The sequence below is a fragment of the Oncorhynchus keta genome, chromosome 21 (assembly GCF_023373465.1).
Source record: "Oncorhynchus keta strain PuntledgeMale-10-30-2019 chromosome 21, Oket_V2, whole genome shotgun sequence".
NCBI lineage: Eukaryota > Metazoa > Chordata > Actinopteri > Salmoniformes > Salmonidae > Oncorhynchus > Oncorhynchus keta.
In genome coordinates, this window is record NC_068441.1 from 17,247,627 (window position 1) to 17,259,199 (window position 11,573).

General features: G+C 43.6%; 1 protein-coding gene across 3 annotated transcripts; it reads right to left on the reverse strand.

The window, feature by feature from the left end:
* Window positions 1–131: 131 nt before the first annotated feature.
* kif17 (kinesin family member 17) lies at window positions 132–11,572 on the reverse strand. Of its 3 annotated transcripts, none has more exons than XM_035796794.2 (14): window positions 10,552–11,572; window positions 10,051–10,197; window positions 9,715–9,816; window positions 9,249–9,438; window positions 3,864–4,316; window positions 3,638–3,732; window positions 3,384–3,549; window positions 3,102–3,205; window positions 2,859–2,983; window positions 2,540–2,768; window positions 2,062–2,320; window positions 1,851–1,918; window positions 1,633–1,753; window positions 132–949 (listed from the first exon to the last, which is right to left on the reverse strand). In XM_035796794.2, the coding sequence occupies exons 1-14, from the start codon at window positions 10,780–10,782 to the stop codon at window positions 759–761; spliced, it is 2,481 nt and encodes an 826-aa protein (XP_035652687.1). In that variant the 5' UTR covers window positions 10,783–11,572; the 3' UTR covers window positions 132–758. The 3 variants fall into 3 exon arrangements, with proteins under 3 accessions (XP_035652687.1, XP_035652686.1, XP_052329348.1); XM_035796793.2 differs by having other exon boundaries at window positions 1,851–1,921; window positions 10,552–11,570; XM_052473388.1 differs by having other exon boundaries at window positions 1,851–1,921; window positions 10,315–10,695.
* Window position 11,573: the final 1 nt, after the last annotated feature.

Consider the following 11,573-nt stretch of genomic DNA (forward strand, 5'->3'; position numbering starts at 1 on the left):
TGGCTCTCAGATCTAATTTCTTCGCTGATGGTGAAGATGACCTTCCTATTACTGATGCTCATAGCTAAATATTTTCTAACCAGACGCATTATGTGAAGTGATTGAGAACTAGACATGAAATGAACAAGATCTACAGAAAATATATTGTATTAACAGTTCATCCAAAAACTACAACAGTGATAAATAATACATTCAGGGTTGGATAAACCATATCACAGCATTAAGAGTCAGTGCAAGCACTATGGTGTGTGGCATTAGGTAGTAGCATAATGTTAGCTAACATTTAAAAAGTTACTAAAAAATAAACACACCAGTAACATTACATTGCCAGACCAAGTGTCCATGTAAATGTGACATTATATTGCTGGTTAGCAAAAGTTCAATAGTTCACCAACACCACAGGGTCAATCACAGTGAATTAACGAAATACTCTACCAAAACAAGTCAACAAATAGTGAGGTCTCTAGGAGTCAAAACGGGTGGCAGGTAAAAATTGAGAGGTTGCAGAAGAGTTCCCCTCTAGCCCAGCTCTCTCAGTTCCCCTCTAGCCCAGCTCTCTCAGTTCCCCTCTAGCCCAGCTCTCTCAGTTCCCCTCTAGCCCAGCTCTCTCAGTTCCCCTCTAGCCCAGCTCTCTCAGTTCCCCTCTAGCCCAGCTCTCTCAGTTCCCCTCTAGCCCAGCTCTCTCAGTTCCCCTCTAGCCCAGCTCTCTCAGTTCCCCTCTAGCCCAGCTCTCTCAGTTCCCCTCTAGCCCAGCTCTCTCAGTTCCCCTCATAGGGGATGTGCGTTTTGCTTTTCTTCCTCTTCACCTTGCCATTGGATGGGGTGATCCCCAGTGACTCGAGGCGGAAGGGGCGAGGGAGGAGGGATTCAGTGCTGAGTGAGGGGCCGATGTTGGAGCCACTGGAGGTCAGGTGAGGCGTCCCGTTCCCCTGGGGTGCTGAGTGAACTGCTGCAGGGGAAGAGGTCATCAGTGGGACAACAGCAAATATAGGGCAAAGGATCTGTTGAAGTTAAGTGGATAGCAGGCTAGATCTTTTTAATGTTTCCAGTAACTGACTTGGACCCTTATAAAACAATTGTATACTAGCAAGCAGTACGTTGGTATTATATGTGGTGCTATAATTGTCACATTTTATTTGAATGTTCATTCCAAAAGTATCTGAATTGTATTATTTTCTTATAATTTCAGGCACCTCCCCCTTCGACATGCACACCTTATTAAATACCAATTCATAGTTTGCCTGTTTTTATGTTAACATTAACTACACCTCAGTCACAGTTGTGCTTCTACATCTGCATTGCTTGCTGTTTGGGTTTTTAGACTGGGTTTCTGTATAAGCACTTTATGACATCTGCTGATGTAAAAAAAGGGCTTTATAAATACATTTGATTTGAGTTGTAACTCCAGTGACAGTTGAACTCAGATAAGAGTGCCCTCTGAAGTTTTCCGTAAGAAAAAAAACCTATCCATGTATAACATTTACAGTAAGAGCAGTGAAAATGCACTGGGCTGGGCGAGGCTAACATAGTTTATTTGTGTAAATACAGTACATTTTTAGTGAGCAGATCTGCTCTCCCTCCTGTAGCCTGGGCTGTGGGGTCAGGGGAAGGGCCTGTAGCGCCTGGTCTTACCCAGTCCCTTCAGTGGCTCACCGCCCAGCAGCTGGTTGGCTCTCTTAGGCTTGAAGTAGTTGCTGGCGAAGTTCTCGCTGTCGCTGCGGTTCAACATCTCCTTATATCGGTCCTCGTCATCCTGCACAAAACATAGGCAACAATGAGGGACCATAGACATTTTATGTTTTAATTCTCATATCCCATATGGAACGTTTTTTAAAAAGATGAGTACCCACCTGAAAGGACTCTCCTGTGTCAGCCACTGAGCTCCTGCGTACAGAGAGCCTCTGAGCTGAAGGAGCGACTGCTGAAAGAGAGACGGGACAGAGGATCCACACAATCTCAACATATAAATCTACACAAAAAGTCCATCCACTAAAAATGTGAACATTAATCCTATCTTCAAAGAAATCCTCACAACATAATTTCTCCCCGTCCTACACTCACCTGATGGCAGGGCCATTTTCTGCACGACCACCTCAGGCAGCCTCCAGGTGGCACCGTCTTCATCCCAGGTGGCCTCCTTCCGCAGGCGGTCCAGGTTGCTGTAGTTGCAGTCACGGCGGACCAGAGGGGCCATGCGCTCCAGCAGTGCCTGCAGCAAATGGCCCTCCCTCTCCAGCCTGCGGACGGTGGCCAGGTAGTCGTTTCTCTCTAGTTCAAACTCCGCCTGCAGGTCCCGGATCTCCAGCTTGGCCGCCTTCAGCTGTGAAATCACATTAGGAGAACACCACTTAAAACTAGACCATACAGGCTTAGGTTTACACTTAAATCTTATATCTATATCACAGTTCATAATGTATTCTTAACAGGATCAGCAATCAGAATCAATAATAAAAATATGCATAAGAAATCTAGTACAGGAACATGCGTGCTAGTAGATAAATCATTCATCTGGCATTTATTTGCCATGAAGATGTCCCACCTTCCCCTGGGTGTTCTCTAGGAGCCGACTCTTAGCATGGACCTCCTCCTGGATGGAGTCGTAAACATTGAGCATCACATTGTCACTCTCCTCACGGTTCTCTGCCAGGGCCTCAATCAACTGCTTCTTCCTCTGGTCTGCCAGGGTCTTCCTCTGTCGGTGTCTCTGCTGTAACTCCTTGTTCCGAGCCTGCTCCCCTCCCACCACTTCCTGCTCCAACTGCTGCAGCCTGGAGACAGGACAGGGCACCAAGTCACACTATCACACCACTGGACATGATGTTATACAAAGGGTATATTGTGGATGTGTGGTCACTCACCTCTCGAGGACATGCTTCTGGTCCAGAGGGCCTGGGGTGCCAATGGGAGGGGAGTCTGCATTCTCCTCCCCCTCAGACTCTGTCTGGACACTGGTCACCTGGCGAGATGTCTGTGTCTGGCTCACCTACAAGAAGAGAAGTTACACACGTCATTAAAGGGGCCGCTTCATTCTGATGTGTACTTCTACAAAATGCATGCATAACCTGTTATCCACAAGTACTGGGAACTTGAGGCATGTGTACCTTGGCCAGGGCTGGTTCCAAATCCGCATGCTCATGTGGGGCAGCAGTGACACAGCATGATTCCTCCTCAAGAGCTTGTTTCATAAGAATGGAGATCTCTGACTCTAGGCAATGAGAAAACAAGGCATAGTATCAAGTACTAGAGCAACGTCTATACACTTGAGTGCTAAAGGTATTTATCTTAATAAAATATCTTATTAAAATCCTTTGCTATGTTTGTCTAACGGTGTGATAATGAATTGGTTGGTTATTCTAATGTAGACAGGGATGTTGTAACGGTACCAGCCGTGGTAATATAGTGCCCTCTGCTGGCCCTAGACTTCTCTAGACTGGACAGCTTGGTCTCATATGAAGAGCGCAGAACAGCTATGTCGTCCTGTAGCTTGGCCTTGGACTCCTGCTCAGCGTTATACTCAGCCTGAAGCCTGGCCAGCTTCTCCTCGTATTCCTGGAGGTCACAAATAGGTCAGTTCATCTACCCCTCCCACTCAACAGCCTCTCAGTCAACTAACCCTGTGGAAGAGTACCCTACCCACCTCTTTAATCTTCTCCTTCTCCCCCTCAGTACTGCTAGACTGTGGCCTTGATGGACCAGCAGAAGGCCCCGCAGACAACTGTCCAGCCAGAAGAGCTGATGAAAATGGTACAATTGAGAATAATCCATTTTTAGACTAGACATAATAACCTAGCAGTTTGATCTTCTATGTGAAAACTCTTACTCTCAATGGTAAGACAAAGTGTGGAGAAAAACATGGTTCTCACATGACAGGTTGCCACTGCCCAGCTGGCCAGAGATGAGGGCGCGTAGTTGCTTGATTTCCTCCTGATACTCTCGGAGCAGGGCATCCTTGGGGTCCTCATTGATGCGGGGCCTGTTCTGGATGTTCTTGGCCCTGTTGGCGTAGCGCAGGGTGCTCAGGCTCTCCTCATAGTTGTTGTCTGCAGGCGAGAGGCAGGCCACCATCAGGGTGCGAGTGTTCCCTCCCAGGGAGTCTTGCAGCAGCCGGGTCAGCTTGGAGTCTCGGTAGGGGATGTGTTTGGAGCGGCCATCCACCAGGGCAGAGATGACGTTGCCCAGAGCCGACAGGGACAGATTGATCTTGGTGGCCTCACGGAGCCGCTCCCCGGTGGCACCAGTCTTAGACTGCCTCTCACTGCCTGCCAGGTCCACCAGGTTCAGTTTTCCAGCACGCAGGTGGTCCTCGCCAGCTGAATCTGAGACCACAGGACACAGACAGTGAATGTTTGGCCTCAAAGCCAAGTGCTAACACAGACAAGAACACGCATGTCATAATCTGCCGTACTAGTTCCTCTCCCTTCTTTTGGACCCTGAGATCTAGATACACTGCGTATGCAGTGCATTCGGAAAGTATTCAGACCCCTTCTCCTTTTCCACATTTTGTTACATTACAGCCTTATTCTAAATGTGATTAAATTAACTTTTTTCCTCATCAATCTACACACAATGCCCCATAATGACAAAGCGAAAACAGGTTTTTAGGAATTTTTGCAAATGTTATAAAATAAAAAACAGAAATACCTTATTTACATAACTATTCAGATCCTTTGCTATGAGGCTCAAAATTGAGTTCAGGTGCATCCTGTTTCCATTGATCACCCTTGAGATGTTTCCACAACTTGATTGGCGTCCGTTCACCTGTGGTAAATTCCATTGATTGGACATGATTTGGAATGGCACAAACCTGTCTATATACGCTCCCACAGTTGACAGTGCATGTCAAAGCAAAAACTATGCCATGAGGATGAAGGGATTGTCCAAAGACCCCCGTGTGTCAAGGCACAGATCTGGGGAAGGGTACTGGAGCACTGAAGGTCCCCAAGAACACAGTGGCCTCCATCATTCTTAAATGGAAGAAGTTTGGAACCACCGAGACTCTTCCTTGAGCTGGCTGCCCAGCCAAACTGAGCAATCGGGGGAGAAGGGCCTGAGTCAGGGAGGTGACCAATTCAACCATTTCTGCAGCAGTTCACCAATCAGGCCTTTATGGAGAGTGACCAAACGGAAGCCACTCCTCAGTAAAATCGCTGCCAAAGGGGCTTCAACAAAGCACTGAGTAAAGGGTCTGAATACTTATGTAAATGTGAAATTTCAGTTTTGTATTTTTTATAAGTTTGCAAAAATGTCTAAAAACATGTTTTTGCTTTGTCACTACAGGGTATTTATTGTATGTCGGTTGATGAGGGGGAAAAACTATTTCATAAATTTTTGAATAAGTCTTTAACATAACAAAATGTTGAAAAAGTCAAGGGGACTGAATACTTTCCAAATGCACTGTATATAAGGTTAGCTGTCAATCATGGTGTACAACATTGGCAGCTAACAGCTGAATTGCAGCCCATAGGGTGGAAGTAGGAAGTTTACAAACACTTATTTTGGAGTCATTAAAATGTGTTTTCAACCACTCCACAAATTTCTTGTTAACAAACAATAGTTATGGCAAGTCGGTTAGGACATCTACTTCGTGCATGACACAAGTCATTTTTCCAACAATTGTTTACAGACAGATTATTTCACTTAATCACAATTCCAGTGGGTCAGAAGTTCAGAAGTTTACATACACTAAGTTGACTGTGCCTTTAAACAGCTTGGAAAATTCCAAAATTCCATGGCTTTAGAAGCTTCTGATAGGCTAATTGACATCATTTGAGTCATTTGGATGTGTACCTGTGGATGCATTTCAAGGCCTACCTTCAAACTCTGTACCTCTTTGCTTGACATCATGGGAAAATCAAAAGAAATCAGCCAAGACCTCAGAAAAATAATTGTAGACCTCCACAAGTCTGGTTCAACCTTGGGAGCAATTTCCAAATGCCTGAAGGTACCATGTTCATTGTACAAACAATAGTATGCAAGTATAAACACCATGGGACCACGTAGCCGTCATACCACTCAGGAAGGAGACGTGTTCTGTCTCCTAGAGATGAATGTACTTTGGTGTGAAAAGTGCAAATCCATCCCAGAATAACAGCAAAGAACCTTCTGAAGACGCTGGAGGAAACAGGTACAAAAGTATCTATATCCACAGTAAAACAAGTCCTATATCAACATAACCTGAAAGGCCGCTCAGCAAGGAAGAAGACACTGCTCCAAAACCGCCATAAAAAAGCCAGACTACGGTTTTCAACTGCACATGGGGACAAAGATCATACTTTGTGGAGAAATGTCCTCTGGTCCGATGAAACAAAAATAGAACTGTTTGGTCATAATGACCATTGTTATGTTTGGAGGACAAAAGGGGGGCTTGCAAGCCAAAGAACACCATCCAAACCGTGAAGCACGGGGGTGGCAGCATCATGTTGTGGGTGCTGCAGGAGGGATTAGTGCACTTCACAAAATAGACGGCATCACGAGGAAAGAAAATGATGTGGATATATTGAAGCAACATCTCAAGACATCAGTCTGGAAGGTAAAGCATAGTCGCAAATGGGTCTTCCAAATGGACAATGACGACAGGCATACTTCCAAAGTTGTGGCAAAATGGCTTAAGGACAACAAAGTCAAGGTATTGGAGTGGCCATCACAAAGCCCTGACCTCAATCCTATAGAAAATGTGTGGGCAGAACTGAAAAAGCTTGTGCGAGCAAGAAGGCCTACAAACCTGACTCAGTTACAGCTCTGTCAGGAGCTTGTGGAAGGCTACCCGAAACGTTTGACCCAAGTTAAACAATTTAAAGGCAATGCTACCAAATTTCGAATTGAGTTTATGTAAACTTCTGACCCACTGGGAATGTGATGACAGAAATAAAGCTGAAATAAATCATTCTCTCTAATATTATTTCATTTCACATTCTTAAAATAAAGTGGTGATCCTAACTGACCTAAGCCAGCTACTTTTTACTAGGATTAAATGTCAGGAATTGTGAAAAACTGAGTGTAAATGTATTTGGATAAGGTGTATGTAAACTTCCAACTTCAACTGTATGTAAATATACAGTACCAGTCAAAAGTTTGGACACACCTACTCATTCCAGGGTTTTTCTTTATTTTTACTATTTTCTACATTGTAGAATAATAGTGAAGACATCAAAACTATGATGTACACTGAGTGTACAAAACATTAGGAACACCTTCCTAATTTTGAGTTGCATCCCCGTTTGCACTCAGAACAACCTCAATTTGTCAGGGCATGGACTCCACAAGGTGTCGAAAGAATTCGACATGGATGCTGCCCCATGTTGATGCCGATGCTTCCCACAGTTGTGTCAAGTTGGCTGGCGGTCCTTTGGGTCGTGGACCATTCTTGACACACATGGGAAACTGTTGAGCATGAAAAACCTACCAGCTTTGCAGTTCTTGACACAATGAAACCGGTGTGCCTGGCAGCTGCTACCATACCTGTTCAAAGGCGCTTAAATCTTTTGTCTTGCCCATTCACCCTCTGAATGGCACATATACACAATCCATGTCTCAATTGTCTTAAGACTTATACATCCTTCTTTAACTGGTCTCCTCCCCTTCATCTACACTGATAGAAGTGGATTTAACAAGTGATTTAAGAGATCATAGGTTTCACCTGTTCAGTCTCATGGAAAGAGCCAATGTTCATGTTTCACTCACTGAACAGTTTATTAGGTACACTAATCTAGTACTGGGTCGGACCCCCCTTAACTCATAACATGATGCAGCCACCACTATGCTTGAAAATATGGAGAGTGGTACTCAGTAATGTGTTGTATTGGAATTGCCCCAAACATAACACCTGTTATACCATGAAATTGTTGAATACTCCTTTCTGATTAGCTTGAAGGGCATTCTAGGGCGTGCGTTATTTCCCACAGTAGAATTGAATGGCTATAGTTCATTTTCACATGTTTTGTTTGAGCTGCTTTTGAAAGCAAGTTGGATTGAAAATAGTATTGGTATTGTTGAATTTGGATTTTCATAATAGCAAGCTAGGACTGATGGTTTGTTTAGCTAAACTAACAAGTCTCTTTGTTTGGTTACCACAGCAACGAGTACTATAGCTATCTAGTAAACTTGCTAGCTACTTCAATTGACTTTGAACACATTTCTACAGGCAAATTAACACATTTCTAGTGGCAAATGTGTTATTGGTATAAAAGGGATAATCAACTCGGTTCTCTATGTGTTCCCTGGAAAATAATGCAACTCCTTGAAAGCTCAGTTCCTCTCCACTTGCGTGTCATGAAACACTCTTTCCACATCGTTCATTCTTTTCCATAGAACGCATAGGTTAGTATTGTGGAGTAACTACAATGTCGTTGAGACATCCTCAGTGTTTTCCTATCACAGCCATTAAACTCTGTAATGGTTTTAAAGTCACCATTAGCAACATGGTGATATCCCTGAGACGTTTTCTTCCTCTCCGGCACCTGAGTTAAGAAAGACACCCTGTATCTTTGTAGTGACTGGGTGTATTGATACACCATCTAAAGTGTAAATAATAACTTCACAATGCTCAAAGGGACATTCAATGTCAGCTTCTTTTACCCTTCTACCAAAAGGTGCCCTTCTTTGAGAGGCATTGGAAAACCTCCCTGGTCTTTGTGGTTGAATCTGTGTTTGAAATTCACTGCTTGACTGAGGAACCTTACAGATGTGTGGGGTACAGAGATTAGGTACTCATTAAAAAATAATGTTAAACACTATTATTGCACACAGAGTGAGTCCATGCAACTTATTGTTACTTGTTTTGCAAATGTTTACTGCTGAACTTATTCAGGATTGCCATAACAAAGGGGTTGAATACTTATTGACTCAAGAAGACATTTCATCTTTTCATTTGTTATTCATTTGTAAAAATGTGTGTACATTTTTTCCCCACTATGACATTATGGGGTATTGTGTGTAGGCCAGTGACCAAAAATCTAAATTTGATCCATTTTAAATTCAGGCTGTAACAACAAAATGTGGAAAAAGTCAAGGGGTGTGAATACTTTCTGAAGGCTCTGTATATGGTTTTTGAGGTTATTTATGCAGCTGATAGGTCTGTTTTAGTTCCATGGATTGCAAAGAGACAGAAATATGACTCAACATTCCAGCCTCCTCACCAGTTTCTGTTTAACTCACTGAATATGTGTGTATTAGTGACACATCTGTAGAGGCAGGTTGTGAATGACTGAGTTTGTGTGTGTTGATGCACAGACAGAGAGGGGTGATCTCACCTGTGTTGCAGATCTCCATGTGAATGGTAAAGATTGAGTGGGAGCGGGAGGAGTCCTTGTTCATCAGGGTGTAGCCCACAGATCGATTCCCCCATCCCTGCACCATAATGCGCTCACACTCCCCCACGCTGTGCACTGTGTGCAAGGAGAGGTCTCGCACATATACACCATGCTCTGGGTGCTCCTTCAGCTGACATTCGCCAACAAGCACATGCACACAAACAACAAACCTGTCATCATATGAGGACACATTAACAAACTCACAAACAGGCACACACTTCCCTGTCCTATTCTTAAGTCGCCAAGGTAACAACCATTGTGCCGGAAATACAAATGCCCACCGCACAATGAAGCGGTTCCTTTCCTATCATCCCATGGCAAGAAACAACCTCTATGTCAGAAACATAAATGTGCACTACTTAAAAAATGAATACCCCTCTAATATTCGGGTACTATGCTTTCTTACCTCCATTTTCTGTTTGGTGTCATTTCCCAAAAGGTCTCGGATTTCTTCATTGTAGATCTCTAAGTAGGAAGCCCTCACCAGGAACTTTGTATTTTCTGCACACTATCTTACACAGAAGACAACTAATGAATAAGAACCTATTCTTGAGAGGAAACACTTGATAATGAAGCACATTCATGTGACCTACATTAATACAACCTGGCCACTCAAATAGGCCCTGCCAGTCATACAAAGGCCTTGTCTGAGGTCAGCTTTTCCAACCACAGCAATTATAAAATAATGATCCCCACCAACTTATCCTTGGTGGCATTACAATATTGAAGGTGAAGACTGTACCTGAATGCTCTCGAAGATATGCTCAAAGGCCCTTGGGATGACCCCTCTCTGGGCTGCTGGCTCAGATACCCCCTGCATGGTGAAGGACTTGCCACTTCCAGTCTGGCCATATGCAAAAATTGTTCCATTGTACCCTTCAGTCACCCCCTGTCAGGAGAAAGAACAGTCTGTTTGCATCAACCATCACATTTTCATCACATTCCGTGCAAAGACAAATTTACATGCTTGTAGACTTTTTTAAGCAATATATGCCGATATGCTTACAATTAATTTCAGCAGTAGATTGATAGCAGCCTCTTCTCTAAATGATGAGCTCCAAGGTCATTAGCAAGGGGATATACTGTTGCTTAGGTGGCAATGGCACACTTGGTTTCCTAACTGTGACATGTATTTCGTTTACATCTCTACTGGAGGTGTCCAATAACCCAAGAGCTGGTGCTTCTGCTTGAAATCCACCAAAATCAAGTTGTGGAAATGTAGTAGGATTTATTGTAGGCCTACCTCAACCAAAGGGTAGGCGATCTCGTTGTACATCTGCTCAGTGGTTTGGCCAATGAAGTAGCTTCCATCAAAGGTGAATTGTTTTGGTGGCTCCTCCTTCGCCCCTGGCTTCTTGATCAAACACTGACACCTACTCGTCTCTACTGATACTACCATCTTACAATTCAGGATTTGCTCCCTATCATTCATCGGCCGACACCTGACCACTACCTTCACTGCCTCTGAAGCCATTTTTGCCTCTGTCTTCTTGGTATGTCTGAAATCAGGCAAGCACTGGTGACAAATTAGCAAGGCAGTCTGACACCAATGTTTGTCTATAAGAATTATCTCTTGATATGGGCTACAAACGTCAATATCATCATTGATATTATTGGCTACCAATGTCAATATCAATCATCAGTTGTTGAATCCATTTCAGGCATTGTGCAAGCTAACGGCAAGAAACAATAATTGTCGTTACAATAGTTTAGATTACTGTTCATTTGTAGCTAAACAATTAATCTCACTGGCAGCTATGACATACTTCATCCAGCTGACATACTATCTGATCAAAATAGTAAAGTCTAACATCAACCTGTTGATCTGGTCACAGAAGCAGGATAGCAAATCAGCATGATATAGTCAGTAGCTAAACTAGCTATTTCACATTGACCAAGTACCAAAGCAAACACAACCTGTAACATTACCGACGTTAGCTAACATATCAGGCCGCTTATTGGTTGGATTGGCAGATGACATGTCCTTCAATGAATACAATCCGTGCACAAATACAAAACAAAACTGCTAAACAGACTATTAAGATCGCCCGCCCGCTCGCTCTGTCTGTCTGTCTGTCTGTCTGTCTTCCCACGGCGTTCCATGTTGCTAGGCAACCACACACTTCTGCGATCAAAGCACGTCATGTTATAAGTGCCCCGAAGAATCGTCCAATCTTCCAAATCTACCCAAACAACAGATTTAGATCAAGTTCATAGAAAGATGTGTTCATTTATGCATATGTACAGTACCCGTCACACCTACGT